This window comes from Calliphora vicina, chromosome 4, assembly GCF_958450345.1.
Source record: "Calliphora vicina chromosome 4, idCalVici1.1, whole genome shotgun sequence".
NCBI classification, from domain to species: domain Eukaryota; kingdom Metazoa; phylum Arthropoda; class Insecta; order Diptera; family Calliphoridae; genus Calliphora; species Calliphora vicina.
The window spans coordinates 23295528-23322495 of record NC_088783.1 but is presented as its reverse complement, the minus strand read 5'-3'; the positions used below and the strand labels follow the sequence as shown (position 1 = coordinate 23322495).

The 26968-nt window shown below is 31.2% G+C and overlaps 1 protein-coding gene across 1 annotated transcript; it reads left to right on the top strand.

Annotated features, from left to right (window-relative positions):
* The first annotated feature begins 2352 nt into the window (after window positions 1–2352).
* LOC135956979 (uncharacterized) lies at window positions 2353–20804 on the top strand. Its single transcript, XM_065507618.1, has 5 exons — window positions 2353–6798; window positions 7042–7132; window positions 12411–12516; window positions 12898–13362; window positions 18458–20804. Exons 1-5 carry the CDS (start codon window positions 2367–2369, stop codon window positions 20726–20728), a joined length of 7365 nt encoding a protein of 2454 aa, XP_065363690.1. The 5' UTR covers window positions 2353–2366; the 3' UTR covers window positions 20729–20804.
* Window positions 20805–26968: the final 6164 nt, after the last annotated feature.

The following is a 26968-nucleotide window of genomic DNA, read 5'->3' as shown; positions in this document are numbered from 1 at the left end:
TTACCCAAATCCCAAAAACTCAAAATTTTCTTTAGTCTTATGCATATAAAAAATATTTGTCAGTCTGCCTGTATTTACGAAGCATGAAAATTATGGTATTTTAAATCATCGAAATCCATTTACAAATCATGGAGTTATAAGGAATTTTCCAGGTTTTCCCATTAAAAATGGGCCATTTCAAGGAATAGTTAGGTCGCATATATTTTCGAAACTTGTCAATCTGGGCAAACAAAAGAAAACAAGTCTTTGGTTCGTTTTTATTTAGATACTTTTTGAGTTTTTTAAACAATGAAAACAAAAAAGTAAGAACTTACAAGGTGACTCTTAATGGTACTTTGACCCTAAATTATTCTAGCAAAAGAAATCTGGACGTTTTTTTTTCAACAAAATTTTTTTGGATTTGACTGGAGTTTCTTCTTATGGAAAACAAAATTTTCTATATACATATATATGTACATTTATACAGTAAAAAGTGTTTGTAAATAATTGCATAATTGCTTATTTCAAATCATTACAAGCTACATTTCTTCATTGTATCTGAAAATAATAAAAAAATTAATTTTGTTCAAAGAAAATTTCAATTGTTTCCCCATAAAATAAATAAACAAATGCAATCTGAAATAATTTTCTTCAAGCCTTCTACAACAATTCCAATTATATTTCAGAAGTTTCTAAATGTATTTCAGTCTATTCCAATTATATTTCAGAATTTTCCATTTGTATTTTAAAAATTTTTAATTGGTATTGTAATTAGAATTTTCTAAAACACAAATATAATTTCTGAAATAAAATTGGAACTTTCTGAATTACAATTAGAAAATTGTAAAATATAATTTTAATTTTCTGAAATCCAATTAGAAATTTCTAAAATATAATTTCAATTCAATGGAAAATTCTGAAATATAATTGGAAATTTCTGAAATTCAAATGGAATTCTTTGAAATACAATTAGAAATTTCTGAAATGCAATTGGAAATGGTTTAGATTCGATTCATTAAGAAATTTATAAAATGTTTATATTTTTTTACACTATTTAAAAATTCATATCAATGAATTTACATATGTATAAAATGTACAATCTGATACGATAATACCACACAACATACTTTAAACTAGTTTAAATTTTCACAGTTGGTACTTAATTCATCAATTGTATTTATTTATAAAATTAAAGTTCATTCTTATATTTTCCATAAAATTTATGTATGATATTTAAATTTGTTGTTCCCATTTCTGTTGTTGACTTTTACTAGTTGAAATTCCATAAGTGTGTGTGAAGGTAAACAGCATAATGCAACATGTTCTTTATTTTAGCTTTCTTTTGTATGTTACTCTCACTAAATTCTTATCGCTAATAAAACATAAACAAAGTCAAATTTTTGACAGTTTCAAAATAAACATTTAAATTTATAGCCATGTGTGAGTGCATGAGATTTTCAAGAGAGAAGAGAAGGGATGTAAAATTGTTTCAATGAAAGCTTGTTTTCTTTATATATATTTATATTTGTTATGCCGCTAGAAAGCTTTTGTGGTTGTATTGAAAATATTCCATTCTCCAAAAGCCATCAAGTCTACACAAGCCATGCAATAGAGTCCTTTATAGTGTGGTGTTTGTTGAGGAAATTTCACAGTACGTGTTGGGTCCTTGGAGCTTTCGGTTGAATTTGAAAAACTAAAAAAACGCACAATAAAGTTTTTGTTATTCTGAGGAAAAATAATAATGAAAATAAAATACTAAAGCAAGATTAAAAGCAGTGAATTAAAGATAAATTTATATAAAATTAATGTGCCAAATTATAATTTAAATGAAATTTATAGCAAAGCCAAAGTAATTACAATAATTAAATAAAGAATAAAAAAGTGTATTAACTTCATTTACATATTAACAAGAAAAACAAAACGGGAGTGTTATAATTTTTTTTATGAGATGCATTTTCCAAAAATATTGTAAGGATTTATTATTTAACTAGAAATCCTTTAACTTTATGCTTTTGCAAGGACCCCCGGATTACCTGGCAAAAGTGAAAAGTGTTTAAAAGTTTTAAATTTTAAGTTTAAATATTGGTGGTTTATTTTAAGCAAAATACAAAATATAAGAGAAAATATGATGAAGGTTTTAAAAATGGCTTAAAGTTGATTGACTTTTCTAGTACTTTTGCTCAGACTGATTTTTAAATTGAAAACATTACAAACAATTTGTTAGAAGACTTAAAAGCTTTTTAAAAAAATGCGTGTATGAAAATAAAATAAAAACGTTGACATTGAACTTGCATAAAGAAAAAGAAAAAAAAAAGTGAAATTAATTGGTTAGAAAAAAGAAATGTTTAGAGTTTAAAATAAAAAAATTTAATACATAAAAAAACAACATGATATACTTAAGAGTTTCGAGCAGCTTAATGCTGATTTATTTACTGTTGACTTTATGTTACAATATAAATTCAGCTCCCACACATCATTTGACTATAGGAGTTCAGGGCAATACACCCACTTTAATAGTGACCTCCTCTGAAATTGGCATAACACCTGAAACTATGGGCTCTACAAAGAAGTTAATGAAAACAGAATATGCAGCTAAAACTTATAAGGATTTAGATGCAGGAAAAAAGCCGATTAAAACTAAATTACATAAAAATCAGTCAGTGTTTAATAAAAAGGACAAATTGCAGTATTTAGCAAAACCCTTAAACAAACAAATTTCCATGGAGGAAATATCGTCACATATAATGAAATCTCAGAAAATTTTAAAGGAACCTAGGGAGCATACAAGTACTACAACAGAACTATTAAAGGACCAAGAAACTACAACTGAAAAGTTGCAGGATTTTAAAACATTTACAACTCCAGCTACTGACACTGATACTACAAGAGAAAATGTAGAAATTTACAAAACAAATTTACATTTAACTACTTTACCACCTGAACAAATCAATGGTTTTATTCAATTAACTACTACTACCAGTACTGCACAGCCCGAAGAAGTGTCTACTACAACACCTCAGGCTAACACAGACACAACCTCTCCTCCACCTTTGAGACCTGAGGATGTTGATGATCTTAAAATTCCTGCAGCTTTGTCTACTACTCTAAACCCTAAAGATTTTGATGACATTTCAACTACTATTAATTATGAAGATGCCACAAATATAGCCACAATTTCAAAGGCTTTAACAAAAATGCAAACAGAAACCCCAGCAAGTGTTGTGGAGAAAACAACACAAATTTTACAAGATACAACCGTCATTAAAACAGAAAATGAAACTGACAATGACAGTTACACACAAGATCCCGTTGCTACAACAGAAAATGAAAATCTATTGTTAACTACCATAGAAACAAAAGCATTTACCACTCCCACTACTCCTGCTGATGCCAGTTCAACTCCCTCTTTAGTCACCTTAACAGCAGACAATGCTGAAGCAACAACTACAGCAGAAATGTTGTCTTTGCCATTAACAATGACAACGACATCAACAGAAATTTTTGTTGATGATGATAGTAATAACAATAATGATAATAAGAATGAACAACAACAACAGCATACAACAATAGAATACACAGAAATAACAACAACACCAGTTTCAGACAAAGAGGAGCTGGATAAGGAAGCTGAAAATCCAGCTGAAGCCGAAAGCCAAGACAATATCAATAGTGATGTTACACTTAAGCCGCAACAGGAGCATACAACACAACCAACTGACGATGACTTCAAGTCAACTGAAAATCCTCTACAAGTTATTTCCGTGGCAACTACGCAGGCCAACCTGAATAAACAAAATAAAACTGAAATTGAAACAATAACTGAAACGGAAAACTCGGTAGTAACAAGCACAACACCTTTAACAAATGAAAAACCACAAGCATTCACCACATTTCAAACACAGCAACAGGACTTTGCTACAACTCCCGACCCAACTGACAATCCACACGAATCATCAACGGACACTGTAACAACAGAAGCCGTTTTAAAACTGATTGACTTAGAGAAACATGTTCTCAAGACAATTGATGAACTGAAGCAGCCCTCCGCATTGTTAATGGCGGGACAACATGATAATGGTCATGATGGTTTGAAAAACATAAAGAAAAAACAATTGATTGACAAACATTATGTAGAGGCTTTACTACACAATAAACAAGATGTCCATGCAAAGGACTCAATAGAAAATGAAAAATATTTGCAAATAACAACTCAAGCTAGTACCACTACTACTTCCTCAACCTCTGCTCCTTCAACAGCAACTGCAGCTTCTACAAAACCTTTGTTAATGCCCATAAAACACGGCTATTTAGGACCAATTTTAATGGAAGAGAAAACCTTTCATGTCATACATCATGCAGACAAGGCCATGACTACTAGAAATAAACATTTAGCTGATATAGAAGCTCAATTGCGAAAGGGTCATTTTGTGGAGTTGAAAGCTAAAACTGATGACACTGAGACACAACAGCAAGGGAAAGATAATACTAATAAAAATACAAAAAGCTTTTCATCTATGGAAATGCAATCCGACCAGCCAGCAGAACATACAGAATTAACTTTTGGAATTAAAGAACATGACAGACATTTTCAGCAATTGAAACAAAGTAATGAGAAAGAGTCCAGCTCTTTAAGTAATACTTCAATTCTAGATAAAAGTCAAATACATGCAACTACTGTGGTTGGAGTTATTGAAAAAAGTGAAACCAATTTGAATACGAAACATAATTTAATAGCCAGTACTAAGAGCTCTCCCATAGAAAATCCAAAATCTGTTATTGGAAATGCACAACAAGGAAACATTCTACCAAGTACAGAAAAATCCATTAAAACTTCCTTCACTGCAACCTCATCTGCTATAGATATTCCACAGGAAGAATCCAAATCAGCCACAGTTTTATCCACAACTGTATTTCAAGTCATAGACTCAGTTGCTACCAAAACTCCAATGGTACAAGCCAACACTCTGTTCACCTCGGAGGATATAGAAAAGTCTTCAGCTGATAACAATGGAAAACAACAAACCGAATCTAAAATCTCAGATATACAAATAGAAGTATACGATTCCACAGTAGATTCCATAGTAGCTTCCACAAACTTTAAAGATAGTGAAAACATACATCAATCTCAAGCCTCGCTAAATGATGAAAGCTCTATGGGAAAGACCACCAAGCCGCCAATTGCTACTGTACAACAGGAACGTTTCACACAATATGTTATAGATCGCACGGAAACTTCTACCCAGGAACCCATAAACTACAGCACCATACAAGTAGCTAATGGTAAACTGGAACCAGCAGCTATAGAAATACACATTAATGTCTCGGAGTCATTTGGAAATGAAAGTGAGGATTTGGAATTTTCCTATCCCCAATCGGAATATATTAACAACAATAATAATGACAGAATAGGAGAGGAATCCTATGATGATATCAAACTTAAAATACCCTCCAATTCCAATAATAATATTGGCAAGGACTTAAGAGCTGATGAAATTTTGGTAGTTGAAATCATAGATACAGATAATATCACCGATTCCAGTTTAAAAGTGAAAACCAAAAATACCGATGAATTATTCATAACGGATGTAAAAGAACTCTATACTACACCTCCTCCACCACCTCCACCGCCACCTTATCAAAACAATTTCGATCGGGATTCGGATACTATATTCTATATCTCCAATACTGAGGTCAAGGTAGGAGAATCTTTACCCGCCACCAACAATGTCAATGAGGAGCGTAAACTTAAACTGGAATCACAATTTTTCCCAGCCAACTATATGGCCAGCACACATCCCAATGTAAATAGTCCCGAAGAATTAAATGCTCCCCATCATTTGTACGAAGAGGATATTATACTTTCCTCCAGTCGCAATCAAGCAGACTCTTTGAAAATCTATCGCAATCGTAATGAACCCTCACCTCCCTTAGATGTTACCTATGTGGGTGAGTCAATAATAGAAGTAGAACAGTCACCGGATTCAGTTCTTACCACAACATATGCTCCGGATCAGCAACATAATGTGGCCACTCCACAAGCAGATGTTATAATACAACCAGCTTTGTTACCGGAAATTTCTATAGGGGTTCCTGTTATCGGTGAACTGCCACCACAGATTGAACTAAAAGAAATCGATTTCATGCCCAACGAAGCGCAATTGCATCGCTCAGGCATATACGACGACAATGACAGCAGCAACAGCAATAACAACATCATGTTTAACAACGACATAGACGAGAACACAATAAGTGGCGGCAACAACAACAACAACCATGATGTAGACATCGTTAACGGCAACAGCAACAACAATCAACGAGTAGACGAGTCATCAATACAATATGGTGGTGACCTTATAGATGAAAGCGCTGACGGTGGTTTTGATGGTGTTGAAGGTTCATATCCCTTCGGCAATCCAGCCACAGTTGGAAAATCTTCTTCCTCCACCTACTCCTCCGCCTTCATGACAAAATTACGAAAACAACAACAGCAGCAGCAGCAACCAAATCACGTTGCAGACTATGCACACTTGTATATCAACTATGGCGTAAATAATATGCGCAAAGATGAATTAAGTGCAGATGTTAAAGACTCAGGGGAGCTGTTGTTGGTCGGTGTCGGCGGGGGCAACATCAACGTTGCCAGTGTTAATAGTAACGAACAAAATATTACATCCTTTAGAGACTTTCTAAACAAAGCAAGCATGAGTAATTCCACCATTCCATTCATGAGTGTGAATTCCACTCAAAACGAACGTATGAGTAACGCAACAGCATTTTCCGTTATGGAGGATGCCAATGATTTAGAGGATAAAAATACAGGTAAGTACTGTATGCCAACACATCTTGACACGCTTGGTTAAATACATAATAATACTCTTAATGAGTTCTACTTGTTTCTTAAACATCTTACTTTCTTTTTGCTTTGATTTTTTAAGTATTTACATAACTGCAAAACTTAATGATGTTTGCAGCAACGTTTAAAACATTCTCTAATGTGTTTCGTACACTTTTTTTTTATTTTTATTTTTTTTGCCTTTAAAATCTCTTTACAATATATTCCAGAAGACATTATAAATTTAATATCGCTGGCTATTGGCCTGTTCATTGTTATATTGCCCGTTGTCGTTACCTGCAGTATGTTTTGGGCATTAAGGTACATGAATATTATATTTATTTATTTCTTTTTCTCTTGTTACATCCTTTTTCTTGTAATATTGAGTTATAAATAATTTAGCACGTGAAAATGATTGCTTGAATTTTTTTATGAATTTACATAATTTGCCGAATAAAGTATTTGAAAAAGTTGTGGCAAATTAAGGTTATTTTTAGCTTTCTTATTGGAAATTGTTGCGTGTTTGGCAGGGGATATTAAGTGAATGTTAAAATTGCTTGTTACTAAGATATATTTATTTATGCATTCATGAATTTTTTACTAGATGTTTCGAAAAACTTTTTTGATCATTGAGAAAATAATTTGTTATCTTTAATTTTGCGTTTCAGATAGACATCATTAGGCAAACAAACGAACAAATAAATAAGGAATAAATATAACTTTCACGTAACTTAAATTCATCAGGAAAATTGAACTATTTTTGATCGTTCCATCCCCTGGAATTGTTCCTTTTGCTGCGAAAATATTTTCTGCTTAAATTAAGAATGATTGGATATCATTATACCGCTTTTTATCGACCTAAATGTTTGAAGATGCGTTTAGAACAGCAAAATTTTTGTTAAGTTTTTAGACACTTCTTTGTTTCGCCATTGGAATATATTTTTACAAACCTCTCCAATCATTTTTACAAACCTCTCCAATCATTATATGTCTTAGGCTTTTGAAATAACAAACTTTAAACGAATCAAGCTAATATCGGATACTGTGTTCCAAAGAAGCGTATCCCAAAGAGCGATCTGCATCGATTGAAACAAATAGTAGTCGGACGGGGCTAGATCTGGACTATAAGACTATAAATGAGGACAAACTTCCAAACCACTTCTTTCTAAACAGTTTTTAACAAGTAATAAAACATGTGGCCTAGCGTTGGCGTTTTTCACTTAATTTAATTTCCCGACCTTTTTTGATTCCCGGGAATCGGTAAATTTTTTTTCTACATTCCCGGGTACCCGGCTATTCCCGAAATATATATGATACTCTAAATTAGGAATATTATAGCCAAATTTCATATAAAAACTTAGTGTTATAATTATTAAATATCAGAGCTTCGAATTAATTAATAACATTTTAGCTTAATTCACTAAAATCTTAATCCGTAATTGAAGAATGTCAGCCTTTCATTCCATAAATCCATTCCTAATATTTAATTTTTTAGATTCAGTCCAAATCTTTTTTTTAAATTGAATTAATTTTAAAGAATTTATTCAAACTTTGGATGATTAAATTTTTGTTAAATCAAATCATTTACAAAATTAATTGAAAAAATTGTCTTAAGCCTTTTGGTACTAGATTTGAATTGAAGAAAAATTTAATACATTTTTGAAGCTATTTTGTTAAGGGGTTGAAGAAGAAATTTAAAGAAATTAGAATGATTCAATAAGAAATAAATTCTATAAATGATGTATTCACTTTTTAAATTTTCATACGAAAACCCAAAATAAATAATGATAATAAGCGGTCTATTATTGCCGAGATGTAAGCAAAAACTGTAAAAAACTTTTTACTGTTTTTTGGTGAAAAAAAGTAGAGTTCTAACTTGTTTTCTATGTATTTTCGTCAGTTTTTAATTCCCGGGATTCCCGACTAAAAATCCCGGGAATCGGGTAGTGAAAAATTGGCAAAATTCCCGGAAATTTGTACCGGGACTTCCCGGAATAAAAACCCTAGTCTGGACCATCCGTGTGATGGTCTGGTAAGATTTCTGCAGCTTATAATAATTTTTGATACTGAGGGGACCAGGTCCATACAAAAAACACCTATTTTTATGTAAAATTCCACTTAGGACCAACAATTCTAAAATCGCATAGTTGATATCAACATATAGTAAACCATATTAGATGGCTTAATATGTTCTTAATTATGTTGTAAAGGGTTCCGATAACTCAGAGCCTGGTATGGAAATTAAAGCGAAAAAACTAAAAAATCTCATTATTGGAATTTTTCAAAACTTTTTTGGGAATTGCGGGATTCTTAATAACAAATTTCAAAATTTTTACTTACAAATGTTCCGGTATTGAATGTGGAAGTGCCTATATATAAACTAAACTTATATGTTAGTTTACACATTTTTAAAATTATAAATTTTTTTTGAAACGGTAATCATTTTTAAAACTATTTTTTTTTATAGGAACTAGCTTATCCCCCAACAATAAATTTCAGTGAATTTATCAATAAAATTGGGAATTTAGCATAAAAATAACCGAATAACATTTTAACGAATTTTCAATTAAATTTTGATTAAAATTAAATATAAATGAGATCTGCCTATTGTTCAGGCCACTTCAAAACACATACCTCAGTAGATTGTAATCACACGGTTAGAAGCCTAAAGGTGTCAGCCTGCTGCACTATGACTGGTTTATATTTTTTGGCGCGATCATTATCAGATAAACCAGGATTTGGTTTAATACAACACACATTTACGTTGTAAGGTCTTGGTCTCGTCTGCTAACTTTTTTGGTTTCTTTTTTCTTACGATCACATCATTCACCTTCCTTTGAGGAAGCTTCAGTTTTGTTGCTATCATTGCACCAGACCATATTGGATTTTTTAGATTTTTCTAGTTCGATTTTGCATTGCTCGCCACATGTTCAAAAATTAATATACTAATTTGAAATCTTTACAGAATGGTTTGTTTAGGAAAACAAAAATGTTGGCACTAGTTTTTTGTAAAAACTCCTACAGTGTGACCGGATTTTATGTGAACAATCCTTTAATAGCTAATATTAATCGCAAAGTTGTCTAGTTTCTTCAGTATTCAAAAAAATATTAGTTGTGACGAAAATTACTGGCAATAAACTAAAAAAATAAATTTTGCCATTAATTGCATAATTCCTAAAATTTTAAACTAAAAAATGATACTAAATTCAGAGCACAACTTCCTTCGATTTTAAAACCACACAGGAAAATAAAAATAAAATATTATGTACAGAGAAAACAAATTCGTGATAGCAACCGAATTTGTTGCCAATCGAATGATTCTACCTTAGTAACCGAATTTTATAGTTGCGGCTACAAAATTTTAGAAGGTGTAACAAAAGTTTGGTTGCTTCAACCGAAATATTCTTTATCAACTGACATTCTGATGATAGAACAGAAAAATTGTATGTGTGCAACCGAAGCATTCGATTGGCAACAAATTCGGTTGCTATCACGAATTTGTTTTCTCTGTGCATAATATTTTATTCTTATTTTCAATTAAATTTCAAGTTCCCGAGATAAAACTTTTAAAAAACATGGTTTTTAGTAAAGTGGAAATATCTTGAAAATTAAAATCTGTTTTCTCTGTGCATAACATTTTTTTTTACATTTTCAAAAGCTGAAGGCCTTTGATGCTATTGCTGTTATTATTCAATTAGCTTATAATTTTAATTGTAAGTTAATTCTCAATAAATAAATAAATTTTTACATTTTCAATTAAATTTCAAGTTCCTGAGATAAAACACGGTTTTTAGTAAAGTGAAAATATCTTGAAAATTAAAATTTAAAAATATTTGCATGGCAAAATTATATTGGGTATATGACTTAAAATAATAAATTTTTTATTTTTAATAACATATTTGTCATTTTGATGGGTACATATCTTTCATTTATTTTCACTTAGTTATTGAACATTTTAGTGTAAAGAACAAAGTTTTATTTTGCATCGCAAATGTCGAATTATGTGCTACCGCTAAGCTTCGCTAAGTTTCAGCGGCACTTGAAAACAAGTTTAGCGAAGCTGATATTGTTTCAACAAATGTTGAAGACCATGAATTGGAGGCATTACTTCACGAAGATTGTTGTCCCACTCAACAAGAGCTGACAAAATCATTTGGTGCTACTCAGTCAGCAATTTGAAAACGTTTGCAAGCAGCTGGATTCATCCAAATTCTGGAATAATAGGTACCATACGAATTGAAGTTTAGAGACTTTTAAAGACGATAATTTTTGCACCGAATCATTACTTGCGATGAAAAATGGATACATTACGATAAGCCGAAGGTTACGAGATCGTATGTGAAGTCCGGCCAACCAGCCAAATCAACACCAAAGCCAAATATCAATGGCGCTAAGGTAATTTTCTGTATTTGGTGGGAGCAAAAGTGTCCTATCTATTATGAGCTGCTAAAATCTGATCAGACCATCACAGGGAATCTGTACCGAATGCAACATTTTCGTTTGTAGCGAGTATTGACCGAAAAACGAAAAAAATATGCGGCCAGACATGAGACCGAAATAGTCCATCTTGATATCGCTAGGCCACATGTTCGAACACCTGTTAAAAACTATTTAGAAGAAATAGGTTGGGAAGTTTTGTCTCACACGATTAATAGTCCAGACCGTGTCCTGTTCGACTACAATTTGTTTAGATCGATACAGAATGCTCTCTCTGGGATACGCTTCACTTTTCAAAAGAGTATTCGAAATTGTCTTGATTCTTGACCTCAAATTATGTGCAGTTCTTTTGCCTCGGAATTCATATGTTGCCAGAAAGATAGGAAAAAGTCACAATGGCCAATACTTTGAATTCATTTATATTGTACAAATATTTAAAAATAAGAGCTAAAAATTAAAAAAAAAACAGCTTTTTTAAGTCATACCCTTTTGGCTTTCGAGTAGTGTTATTTATTAAAATTTGAAAGAATTCAAAATCGATTGAAAAATTACTGAGATCAAGAAATGTTTGACAATAACTAAAATTACAGAAAAACTTATATTAAGATCAGATAGAGGCAAAAACTATTTAGTTTAAGTTGATGTCAAGTGTAGTAGTACAGTTGACATGAACAAAAATATACTTATACATCAAGCTGAATCTGTTGAATGGCATTAGGTTTAACATTAGTAAAGTCAAGTTTGCATAAATCAATAAGACTTGATTGAGTGCAAGTCAGCAGAAGTATTGATTTACTACAATCTTACAATTTCATTGTTAACAAACTCATTCTTCTCTAATGAACTATTACTACTAACTGCTGTACATATACAATGAACATCTCATAGGTTTGTATATCAAACGTTTTGTTTATCAATCTTATTAAGGCAATCTTAGTAGCTTTTGTATCCATTTACAAAAGAAAATTTCCAAGTAATTGAAGTTAAAGAAGAGCATATCTAAAGTAGATTCAATCAATGATTTTCATTTGCAGTTAAATACAATTTGTGAAGGAAATTCTAGCAATCATTTTCATATTGACATATATAAGCATGCACGATTTACGAAAAAAATTTATTACTTTGATATTAAGAGTGTGCGTATATTCTTTTTTATAATTAGATACTTGTACAAAAAATATCATTCAAATATAACGGACAGTGGAGGATACACGGATCAAACGGAAACCAAAAGCCCATTGAACGATGATGGTGTGGAAAAAGGCGAGGTAATTGAACTCTAACTATTTTGCAAAAGAATTTTTCCTTTTTTTAATTCTATTTTTATTTCAATTTTATTTTTAAGTGGTTTAATTTGATCTAATTTAATTAAAGTTTTCTTTTTATTTGTTCTGTTTATTTGGTTTTGTTTTCAAGAAATAAATGAAATCGCATTTCTTTTAAAACAAAAGATAAATTTTCATCATCATACAATTATGTTAATTAGAGAAAAAAAAAACCATTAACACTCGCATAACAAGAGGCATGACATTTCATTTGTTGGGCTGGGAGGGGCTAAATAAAAAAAAACACAAACAAAACATACATAAATTCAAATCTTTAGATATCAATTTCATTAGTTTTTTTTTGTGTTTAATTTACCATTACAGTTTGTCCATGAACCATCCTCATCTCCCACAGATAGTAATAATGATGCTATAGAAAAATATCCAGATACGTCCAATAAACCGTCCACTACAGAAACTAATGTTAAATTTTCGACTGAAAAACCCACTTCCCACTTAGAGACCACTTCTTCTTATTCTAAAACCAATACTACTGATACTACGACTAATTCCACTTCTGCGACTGCTTCCAAAACGAACGATACTTTAAAACTTTCTTTAGCTCTGTCATTCCCAATAACACAAGAACAAGCACTAGCAAAACCACCTCCATCAGCATCATCTCCTTCAGTAGTAGCAACAACAACAGAACACATACTTACCGTCCATGGTGATGTTGATAATGAGAATGGTGATGATGATGATGTTGAAATGCCAGGACCAAATGGTTCAATAACTAAAATGACTTTGGAAAATAATCTTCTAATAGTCGAGACGGAAGAGCGCAATGTAAGTTGAAAAAAGTAAACAAAAAAAATAAAAAATCGTTGTGTCTCTTTTTTGAATGTTTGTTTTGTGTTCTGTTCTGTTTTCTGTTCCTTTTTCAAAATGTCAAAAAATGTAACAATACTTAGATGTGTTTGTTGTAATAAACGTACATTTTTATATGTTCTTATGTTATTTTTTTTCTCTTGTGTCTAAGTAGAGATCAGCAAAATTACAAGTATTTCGTATTTTCTTTGCCACATGTCTACTTTAACTAAGTATACCTATAAATACTTAACTACTTACTTAAAATAAATAAATACTCGTAAATAAAACAAAATATTATTATTAAATATTAAATTTTACCACTCTATACTAAAAAAAAAATACTTCTTTTACTACTTACTACTACCACTTCTACTACTGTACTTACTTACTACTATTGTTCTTAAAACTCACCACAAATTGTTGTTGTATTATATCAATTATATCAGATTTTCTTTTATTTTTTTCTTAAACTTAAATAACTTTCTATAAATAAATAATTTACACTGTAAATAATTGTTGTTGAAAATTCTGAAAAGAGAGCAACTTTGTTAGAGTTTTCTTAAATGTTGCTTTTGCTTAAAATTTTTGTTTTTTAAAAAAAAGAGTCCCTTTTATGTGTGTGTGATTGATTGATTGTATTGGTGTATTGGCTGTTCCAAAACTACTGACATTTGGACGGTTTTTGGATTTCAGTTTATTTCTTACATTAAAACACAACTGCACGTCATATTTTTTAGCTTTCGGTGTTATTTTCTTACTTATTATTAAATATTGTTTTTATATAAATATATATCTGTATTTAGGTACTTTACTACAATATATTAAATAGAGTTTTGAAGAACAAATTGCTTAAAATATATCTTTTAGTTTAATGTTTATTAAGCTTGTCTATAGGGATGGAAAATTCTGTGATTTTGCAGTAATATGTAAACAAAAGTACTTTTGGAATATATTTAGTACTTTTTTCTAATTATATATTTTGATTATTTTTTTATCTTAAAATTTTTAAATTTATTAAAAATATTGGTCGAAAGCGAAGAAATATTTAAAATTATAAGAATTCTAGGATGTTTTTGGTACATTTTACTTTCTGTCATGGATTTTTATGTATTGCCGAAAAAAACACATTCTGTAAATTATTAACCCTTTAATGAAGGATTATAGATGAAATACAAAGAAAGTACCTTCGACATGTAAAATGTTTAATCACGTGCCATTTTTTTTCCCATCCAATTTCATAGATTTGCATATTTTTTTAAAGCTCTCGATTATAGGTATTTCAAAATTTAAATTTTAAAAAGTTGTCATACCTTGGTGCGCTTTTGTTTATAAATGAAGATTTTATTATATATTTATTGAGTTTCTAAAACTAAAATTTGTGTCAAAATTTTAATAGGATTGCAAGTATTAGGAATAATTTGATACGCATTTATTCCGATCTATTTTGTTTTGTTTAAGTTAATTTTTGGTCTTACAAGTCAATATCTCAATTAGATTCAAAACTATGCCACTTTAAACTCCGTCCTTCAAAAGTATTGCACTTTTTCACATTTTAATGTGACTGACTAATGTGACTTCGTGATGAATAAAATATTAAGAAAATTTATAAAAGAATTTTAGTATGAAAAAGTGCAATATTTTTGAAGATATAAAAATCTTTAAAATCAGATGGAAAACAAAAAAATTTCACGTATTTAAAAATTTTACATGTCGAAGGTTCTCTACTATGAGTCCCCATAGCGCCGCCCCTGAAGCTTTTGCAGGAATTAACTTAAAGTTAAATACTCCTTGGCTAAGCCCACGTCACCCAACGGACCAGCCGTTTAGAAATTTCAGATTTATTTAAAAAAAAAATGTTGATTCTGCCCCACTGTGGAACGTTGGTTAAAAAATATTACCAAAAAATAAAACATTACTGGGTATTAGACCACTTAAGAAATATAAATAAAAATGTTACATGATCCGAGAAATATTATAATAAAACTATCAGCCTAACCACAAAAGAATTTTTTAAATAATTCATAATTTCCCGAACTTTTGCCCTTCGCGGTAGAAAATTAAAAAAAAATTTTCATTTCCGGGAATTATTAAAATCAGTAAAGTTTTCCGAATAAGTAGTCTTAGTCGCATTTAATAATTTTATTCTATGAAAACCTATCTTTTTTGTATAGTGTTTTAAAAATAATTTTATAGAGACAAAACAGAGACATTAGTTGTTAAAATCGGTTTCTATTTGAAAAAGTTGTTAATTTTTTTTCCAAAAAAGTTCAAAAAAATTTACCTTGTAAATTAAAAATTGTACAAAATTTTTATACCCTACACCACCACAGTGGGGAGAGTATAATGCGTTTGTGCAGACGTTTGTAACGCCCAAAAATATTAGTCTAACACCCACCTTAAAGTATACCGATCGACTTAGAATCACTTTCCGAGTCGCTTTAACGATATCCATCCATCCGTCCGTCATAATTAGTCATAGCTCCCTATAGACCCGCTTCCGAAAATTGCTTTAACGTGCATAAATCGCTTAAAAATGTTGATACACACAAAATTCAGTTAACTTTAATATAGACATAAATCACACGACGTAATTTCATTGTAATCGATCCATAATTGGTCATAGCTCCCATATAAAGCCCAATTCCGAAAATCACTCAAAAATATAAATTATTGAAATTGAAAAATGTTTTTGCTCATTTACTTAGTGTAGTGTATTATATGGTCGGGCTTGACCGACAATACTTTCTTACTTGTTTTTTATATAGTTTTTTTTTATTCATATGCGCTCAGGAAGAAAATTCTATAAAAGGTGTTAATGAAAAGTTGAATAACTTTTACAATTTTCATCCGATTTGAAAAATTAAAACACTGTTTTGCTAAGATCTAAATTTGTATACATAATTATAAGCTTTCATGTCAAAATAAGCAATGTAAAGCAACTAAAATAAAAAAAGTTGATATTTATACCCTACACCACCATAGTGGGGAGGGTATTATGCGTTTGTGCAGATGTTTGTAACGTCCAAAAATATTAGTCTAGCACCCACCTTAAAGTACACCGATCGACTTAGAATCACTTTCTGAGTCGATTAAACGATGTCCGTCCGTCCGTCCGTCCGTCCGTCCGTCCGTCTGGTTGGCTGGCTGGCTGTCCATGTAAACCTTGTGCGCAAAGTACAGGTCGCAATTTTGAATATATTTCGATAAAATTTAGTACATATAATTTTTTCGGCCCAAGGACGAACCCTATTGAAACTGGCTGAAATCGGTCCATTATTTCATATAGCCCCCATACAAATGTCCTCCCGAAATTGGACTTTATCGGTCATAAATGTTTATTTATATATGTATCTACACAAATTTCGCTCCAAATAACTTTTATACATACGAAATTCATGTCACCAAATTTTATTACGATCGGTGCATAATTAGTCATAGCTCCCATATAAGACCCGCTTCCGAAAATCACTTTAACGTGCATAAATCGCTTAAAAATGCTGGTATACACACAAAATTCAACATAGTTAACTTTAATATAGACATAAATCACACGACCTAATTTTATGGTGATCGGTCCATAATTGGTCATAGCTCCCATATAAGGCCCACTTCCAAAAATCACTCAAAAATATAAATTATTGATATTTTAAAAGAAAAATATTTTTACTCATTTACTTGGTGTAGGGTATTATATGGTCGGGCTTGACCGACCATACTTTCTTACTTGTTTTTTTTAAATTTCTGAGTTGCTCAACATTTTTGCATACCATTTGTTTATAGGCATGAAAAGGCTGCTAGTTTTGATATATGTGTTAGTTAAACTTTAATGCTGTTAAAACTAGATTGGCGGCAAACAGCGCCAATAGTTAAAATCCTAGTCAAAGTTGCGTAGGTAAGCCAAAAAACATTATATATTTTAAATGAATAAATTTCAAATCTGCTAAAAAATATATACAAAACTCATTACAAAGATAGAATCTGGACAAGCTACCCTTTCCAACAAGGTATAACAATCATAAAAAAAGTAATTATAAATATTAAAAATACTCTTTTGAATATGGTATAATTTTAACTTTCCAAATCTTTAAAGTCGAAAGTAGTATGTTCTGTCGCCATTCTCGAATACTTCTGTTGACTTAATAACTATAGCTTCTGCAAATAATTATTGCTTGACATCTTAACTTTACGATAGAACTTGTTTTATGGTTAATTTCTAACATTTCCAAAAAAATCAATTATGAGATGCATTCATCTTATATTATTCACTGTGAGGTGCCTTGGTTTTCTAAAACTGTGTAGGAAATACTTCACTACATCTGATCTCCTTACTATCTACATCACTTATATCGTACCGAAAATGGCATGCAAATCTCGTGAATGGGCCGGTGCTACGAAGCCTATTTTCGAGTTATTCGACCTCGTAGAGAAGAGGACGACTGTACATATCGTTGACAGTAGGGTAACTAGCTCTATTGACTCACTGGAACAGCGTCGCAACGTGAGTTGTATTTCACTGCTCTACCGAAACCCGCAGTTTCCATTGCCACTTTCAATGGAATGGAATCATTCAATTAGCAAAAAACTGGCCATCACAGCGAATCTAAATATTACAATTTTAAGAATAATGAGTTTTTCGACAAAAACATATATATTCCCTGGAAAATTTTTCCACATTGGAAACTAAGTTAATCAGCATATGTATATATTTTTTACTCTCGAAATATATTAGTTAGAAATTAAAATTCAGCAGAAATATATTTCATATTGTATACACAAATAATGCCAAATTGTGTGACAATCGGTCCATAATTAATCATAGCACCCATATAAAGTCCACTTCCCAAAATCAATTTATGGAGCATAAATCTCTTAAAAATTTTGATAAATTATTACATGAACACTATGTAATAAATTGAATTATTAATCTTATCATTATTATATTATTTCTCATATATTTTGCAAACTGTTCTTCAAAACTCTATAAATCATATACATATGTTATTAATATTTCCATTCTTGTTCATATAACCATAAACAATTGTTTACCCTTTAACTTTTCAAACCTTTCAAGGATATTTCCCGTGTAGCTAGAGAAACCAAAATGGATTATAATAAAGATGGCGTTTTCGTGGTGGAGGTATCACGCGGCATAGACTCTAAAACTATACCAGAAAGTCCAGTTACAGACGGCAATGAAAAAATGCTATCAATGTTTGAAACCAAACACAATAATGGAGGTGTAGGCTACAAAGTGACCAATGAAAAGAATTGTATCAATAATGAGAAGGTACAAATACACTCACCACCGCCTGAGAATGCCGAAGAAGGACCCAGAAGTTTACATCAAATAGAAGAAGTTGAGGAACCCACTAATTCACCGCATCTTAATGAAAATAATGCTGATGATGACATCGTAAAAGGTTTAGCCTACAAAGCCAATACTGGGTTATCACAGTCTGATTTGAGCACTACTTCCTCTAGTGATTCCAATAAGGGCTATTGTTATGGCAATCAGGAATTGTATGTGGTGGAACACAGTGGTTATTCCACTATCACGCCTAACCGAAATGTAGTGCTGAAGTGTGATGTGAAAGATATTAAGGATGATGATCGTAATCCGGGAAATGATCATTATTTGAAACATTCGCCTGATAAAAAGGAAGAGAGTAAAGATAAGCAGGATATTGTGGAGACTACGAAGCAGTCGCAAGAGGGCAACTCGAGAACTAGTTCAGGAGAATCACCGGCTCAGAAACAAATCGACAAGGCTCAGGAAAAGGAAACCAATGCTATTGAGATGGAGAATATAGAAAATTTGCAGGTAATGGAAACAAATAATTCCGATATTAATAAAGAAAACTGTGTAGAAGACTTAGAGAGTTGCAATGAGTCCTCTATATTAGGAAATCCAGTTGAACTTCCCTTAGAGAAGCAAAATTTCTCCATACCAGTTGAGATAGAAGTGCATATAACTCCTGCAGAAATCGAAGACACTAAAGCAGATGAGACTCCATCTCCTGTCAAATCTGAGTCCCCTGTTTTAAAAGCAACTGAAAGTAATGCTGAAGTAGAGAATATAGTTAATGCAGAGACCCAATATGTTAAATCTAAAGTATTAACTGAATCTCCTGTTTTAAATGCAACAGAAAGTATAACCGAAGAAGTTTATATAACTCCTGCTGAGATCGAAAATACTAAAATAGATGAAACTCTATCACCTGTCAAATCTACAGTAACATCTGAGTCCCCTATTTTAAAAGCAACTGAAAGTATAACTGAACCTTTAGTTTTGGAAACGCTGGAAGATACTCTCGCTGTTGAAACCTTACTTCCAATTGATACATCAATAGCCATTAATAATGAAACTTCTACTCTTCTAGCTGAAGAGGACGTTCTTGATAATAGCATTCCAGATGACGAAGCTATTATAGCAGTTCCTGATAAATTTTCCGATAAAGAAACACCACAACATGATGAAAATTCAATTAGAGATACTCAAGAAGACATAATTACTTTGGAAAATCAAGAGGGAGCCATAAAAGATTTAGCAAAAGAATTACAAGTGGAGAAAGAACTTATTAAGTCAGAATCAACAAATGGTGCAGAAACAAAAGAAAATAGTTCCCCACTTACAAATGGAAATTCGGAATGCAAGGAACCAAAACTTGAAAATAATCAGGACAAGTGTGTTACAAAAAATCTGTTAATGTCAAATAGCAATTTGCAAATGAATGGCGCAAACGAAGTGGAGGAATTAGAGCTTGCAATAGAAGAAAACACATCAAATGCAATACAAAATGAACTTAATATGACAGAATCTCAAAATGGTTTAACTCAATCAAATGAGGTAGCATTAACAAATGGCGCCGATGTAGTGAAGTCGCCACAATTACAGAATGGCCATGCGGAGGTAGAACCTGTTAGCATTTCCCTAACCGATATGGAAAATGGATACGATAGTATAATGAGTTTGCCAGAACCACCACCCACCACAGATGAACAACTAAATAGTGATTTAAGTGACCAACAACTGGATTCCTTACCGCCACCACCGCCTCCAGAAATATTCAACTTAAAGGACTTGCCACCACCGCTCACCAATGGCACTGCAGATTCTCCACAAAGCGAAGAGTCCAACAATTTTTACAATACATTACCACCCCCACCACCAACCACACTGGAAGTAACTGCCTCAGCAGACACAACAACAACAACAGCTACAAATGGCAAAGTCCATGCATCACCCCTAACACCTCCAGCTTCACCGCCAGCTCATTTTACAAATAATCTGCATGCTGGACTCTGTTCCCAGCCCATAGCTGTCGATGTTAATGGCAGTTAATGCATTAGACTAATCCAATATTCCAATTAAACCAAAAGCAAAAAACAAAAAAACCAACAATAACTGACTGAGGAGTTTTTAATTCAATACAATTTTTAAAACATTAAAAAATGAAAAAAATCAAAAAAAAAAACTTGAAAAATAAATAAATTAAAACAAATATTTAGGTAGGCATTTACACGGTAAAAGCAACGAAAATAATAAAACAAAATGGAACTGATTCAAAACAAAACACGGAAGTAATAAACATAAAAAAATAAAGGGAAACGGAAACGAGTAGTAGGTAGACCATAAGTTTTTACTATAAACTCTAAAAATTTAAATATTTACGGTAATAAAACCCAAATAAATTAAAACAGAAAATAAACTGCTACAAGCAGAGTGCCAAAACATAAAAATGTACTTATTATCCCCCCTTCAAAATGAATAAATTTAATCTACATAATAAATTTTATTTTATTTTTTTGATTTTATTAACAAAAAAAATTACAATATAAATATTAATAATAGTAATAATAATGATAATAAAAAAAGTAGGACATTTTTTTATAGATAAAAACCTCTTACTTAACTCTTTAATATTAAATTAATATTTTAAATGTTTCTATATGATTTTAATTTAAATTTAGGTCAACTTTAACTCAGCCCAGCCAAATTCCCCTACAACTAATAACAAAAAAATAAAGATAAAATCCCCTTAAAATATTTATAAACAAAATGTAGTCAATCCTTTAAAAGTACTAAAAAGAATTTGTTGTTAAATAAATTTAACTTTAAAAAAACCAAAAAAAAAGAAAACAAAAATGTATTGTATAATTTTTTTCCAGTGTAGTTTTAATGTAATCAAATTTAAGCCTAGTGTTGCGCATTCCCAAACAAAATTGGAATTAAAAGTTAAGTATAAAAAGTAAAAAAAGTTTAGTATTTAACATAAAATCCTTTCCACTATTAATGTCTATGCTATTTAAAGTAAACAAAAAAATATAAAAAACAAAATGTTGAATTAAATCTTTTAAGTAGTTTTAAAATAATTAATAATTTGCCTATAGTAAACCGTAAAAGGATAAAGAATATTAATCCCCTTTTAAATTTCGAGTAGCAAACAGTGGTGGGGCGATGTTTTTTTATAATCTTTTTGGATTTATTTTTAAAATTTCATATTTTTTAAATTGGTAATGAGAATCAATATCTACGGGTTAAAATATATAAATAGTTCTACACCAGAGCATTTTTTTTGTATGCGCAGCGAAATATATACGTTTGTCATTCCATTTGTAATTTTTTTGCGAACCCATAAAGTTTATATATTCTGGATCATTATAGATATTGGGGTAGATATATCCAAGTCCGTCTGTATGTTGAAATCAACTTTCCGATGCCCCCGAATAACTTATAAAAATGATTGATACATTAATAGTTATGTCGGGTATATTCCTTGTTCAGTTGTTATCGGTCCTTGAGATATAAGCCAATAACGACGACTACTTCAATTTTTTTTTGCCTATTTTTGACCTATATATCTATTATTGTCATGTACATAGACTATGAATATTTAACTCGAATATTTGTTGAACAGAATCATTTTTTTACCGAATTTTTAAATGTAAATTAGCATTAGTAGACTATTCTCTAGCGGTTAGTTGTTAATTCCAATTATGAAGCCCCTTATCATTGAATAAATCGAAAGGGGTTGCACTTGAATATAAAACCAGAATATTTATACAATGTTTACTATTTTCACATTAAGCTATTCAAATGTGTCGGCGCGGTTTCTAACAGATGAATTTAATTAAAATGTTGACTTCTGCTTACTCGCGGCTTACTCATGGTATGACTAATTACTGCCACATTTTTTTCGATCATATTCGTAAATCTCTACACTTCATTGCACGAATTTGCAACGCGATAAAACATTTTTATGGATTTATATAGTTCTAAAATGAATGCTCCATTACCAATCTAAATCTTTTAAATACACACAAAAAACTATATTTCAATTCAAAAATTTATCACATATTGAACTGGTTTCAATTATGAAATAATTGAAAATAATATTCCGCAATCAAGTATTCATATACTCAAAAACAAAATTTTCTGATATTTTCTATTGAATTTTGAGTTTTGAATTTGATAATTTTGACAATTGAATATACAATTTTCGTTATTGGTTGAACCATAGAGAATAGACATAGAGCGGAATCTCTCCTGTCAATGACCTAACTCAGTTGTCAGAAACCTAAGTGGTGAAAATGTATTAGTAGAAAAAACTATGTGAAAACAAAAACAACATGATTATTTTGAGTAATTTTTTTGTTTGAGTTTTTTTCTAGTTTCCGCTCTATGTTGCTCTATGGGTTGAACTTTAAATACAGAAATTATTGAATAGATAATTTTTGTGTTTAAAGTTCAACCAGTAACGAAAATTGTATATTCAATTGTCAAAATTATAAAATTCAAAACTCAAAATTCAATAGAAAATATCAAAAAATTTTGTTTTCGAGCACATGAATACTTGATTTAATAATAAAATAATTGAAACCAGTTTAATATGTGATATATATTTGAATTGTAACGGTTTAAGAAATAATTTTTTCTGCGTACGTTTACTCGACGTGCGTTTTATGATGTTACATGCCTTGCATCATCTCGAGGAAGTATTCAGAATCGAGTGGACTTTTCAATAACAGAGAATATATATTCCGCAATAGTCGTTATACTGTATATATAAAGGCTCCACTTTCGGAACAGTGGTTTCAATTGTTTGGTTTCGGCAGAGAATTTCCTTGTTTTATTTCAAGTTTCCTTTCCATTAGTACCCTACTATAAGGGTACTAATGCAAAGAGTTAGTCCTGAGGACTTCATATTATAGGTTTCACAGAGCTCTGTTCTTTCTCCTCGTCGGAACGTGATGAATTCTCTACAGCAGACTATTTGCTATTGTATTGTTTACTAGTTATCATGCAACTTTTGCTTCGGTTGAACATCAGTGGCTTCTTCTTATAGACTGGAGTTTTGAAAAAAAAAATGAAGTGAAGTGAAACGATGCATAAGGGTACCCGGTAACCCATACTTTGAAATGTTAATAGTTTTGCTAGTGGTGTGTACAGTCATACCTTATTATTGCTTCTGCATGTCCTCCAGTCTCAATGTTAATGATCTTCGGTAACAAAATGTTGTTGATCATGGTTCTGTATTGTTCATCGGTCAAATTCACCGAAAAATATGTCACGATGCTCCATATATGAGTGTCATCGTTTTCTGGAGCTGTTTATTTCTGTTTACAAAACCAGAAAAGAGATAAGTTAATTATTATAACCTTAACAGTTGGCTTACGTGGTAACTCACAATCACTCATGGAAGATCTATATGATTAAATTTTTCTAATACCACACAACCGGTGAACAATTAGATCTAGGCATTTAGAAATCTGGATATTAAAAACGAAAGGCCGGATATTAAAACTGCATCATCTTCTAATCCTGTCCGATTGCCAGCTTAGAAGGGACTAGAGCATCAAATACCGTTTTCGTTTAGGAGAGAAGAAAGCAGATTTAGTATCCTTGCATATTCTTGAGGAGATAATCGTTAGATGAAGATATATTGGAGTTAGGTACAAAATAGTGTTTAAATCCTCTGAAGGACTAGTAGAAAATGCACCCTTACCTACAGAGAAGGAAAATTTAGTTGGTGAAATTTTCCTCAAATATTCCTTGTTGATGAGAAATGTTTGGTATTGAAAATGGGTTATAAGCCAAATGTTAGACAACATCCAACATCAAAAATTATAGTTTTCAAAACTTTTTTGCAATTTTTTTTAAAAGAATAACTTACATCGGTCCATGATTTCTCCTAGCATACAAATGCCTTCACGGAATATGGCTCTATGATACAAATACTCACAAAATTTGTTATTGAAATTAGGAAAAAATTTTATTAGAAACAACTTTCTATATTAATTTTCCAATAGATTTTGGATTAACAAATAAGAACCTTATGAAACCCATACATTTTTTATACGTTCAAATATAATAATCGAGAAAATATTAGAAATTAATCGTACACTCGTATAATAAAAAAATATAAACTTTTATTCGAATACTGGCGGCATGGTGTAGTGGTTACAGTGCTTGCCTACAAAACCAGAGGACGAAAAATTTAAATCATGGTTTTCGAGTTTTGAAAATTAACCTCCCTCTAAACAATACATCCAAGAAGCCCCCTGACCACTCCTCCACCTGGAAAAGAAGATAGCATCATGGAAAAGGTCAGGCAGACCTCCACCCACCCCTGGGAGAAAAAGGTAGGAATCAAAGATTTAATGGCAACACAGTACATGGAGACGCACGATACTCCAATAATTAAGAAGGACAGTGCAATCTACATGAGAAATACGCGAAAATAACAACTATTTCAACAATTCGTATAAGATGAAGATGCTTTGTGGAAGCCAAATGCCCCCAAGTGGGGTAATGGAAAAAAAAACTCGAATACTTGACAAGCCAAACTTTCTTCCAAGACAACAAATACAATCTGGAATACCGTTTTCAATAATATTCTGCATCTGAATCAGAAACGTCTCCCATGGATATGCCATTAACAGTTCTACGGCAAATAAGACTTTCATTGTGTGAAATGTGTTCAATCAATCTCGACTCATGCGACCCAGTACAGAGAATTATCTGATGAGATTCCGATATACGCCTGGCCTTCAGATAATATTAATATACGGAGCAATTTCCTTGATTGAATTGTTGAGCGTGATCGAAGAGTGGATTGATTAGTCTCAGGGGCCAAATTACCGCATTCGTGATCAAATGACATATCGTATCGAAAAATGATTTCGAAATCGAAATTATAATAAAATGTACTAAATTTCATGCTCGATATCGAATGCCATGATCTCAAATACGAAAATTACGATTAATTTTACTCGATATCGAATGCGGTAATTTGACCCCAGGTTCTGTTTACTTGCGTAACGAAATTCACTTAGTAAGTAGGAAACTATTTTAATTTATTTCTGCAACATTTATAAAATCTCTCATCATAAGTCCATTCTACTCTCCAAATTATTTTGCTGCAGTTTCTACAGTTTGGAAAACATATATGTCTACGTCTGCCTCAGTTTTTTAAATTATGCCACTTCCAGTTTCACAAGGATCAGCAGAAATTTTGAAAATAATTCTGTCTTATTTTATAGCCTTAATTGAATTTCCATCATCTCTTGATGTTTTCTTATCCCAAGATTTATCAGCAACTGTCATCTTGTCTGTTTATTATGGTTATTGAATCTCAGCAGGAGTTATATCACTTCTTCACTTATACATTTCATTGCTTTTAAATCAGGCTATTCATCTGTTATTTTGAAAAAATTTGACAGAGAACTAGATTACATTTTCAACAGGTATTCTTACTGTATGTCGTTGCATATGGAACTGAGATGAAGCGAAAAAGATACCAGTACCACAACTTCTGAGAAGCTATTCCGCTTTTTCCAAATGCTGTTAAATTCTCATAGAAGTTTTCCCAATCGTGCCTTCAACAGACAGACGGGTATAGAGATCTGCAATGAATTTTTCGATGAGTTGCAAATGGAATGATAAAATCAATAAATGTTTTGGTGGTGAGTTTAAAAATATATAAATAAGTCATCGCTAAACCTGGAATATGAGTCCAAGTCTATTAATTATAATAACGAAAAACTAAAATATCACACCAAATATATAAAACCTTACTGATAAAATTTAAAAAATTTCTATTAACTATTTGTTTATTTTCTTTCGGAGATTAGCAAAAGTCCCTAACTTTTTTTCTAGAATTTCTGTCTGAAACCTTTTTATATTTAATGTCAACATTATATTTAACTTTCAGTATACTGAATGGATGAAAATAATCCATGTTATTTTAAAAAGTAATTTTTTCAATTTATTCATCGATAATGTATTCGCAAAACAGAAAATATGTACTACACAATGCATAGATCAGAGGTTATTTTAAAGCCAACGCCTCCACCACTGTTCAACCACCTTGTTAAAGCTAAATAAACCCAAACATTTATTTAGTAAGCACCCCCCAAAAAAAAAGTAAAAATTTTATTTTATTAAACCAAAAATACGAAAATTTACTACAATATGGCAGAAAAAAAAATACGATGCCAAAAATTATTGAATGAAGCCAAACTATAATAAAAACAGTAACGACATACAGTTTTACAATTTATATTTATAGAATAAAATGAC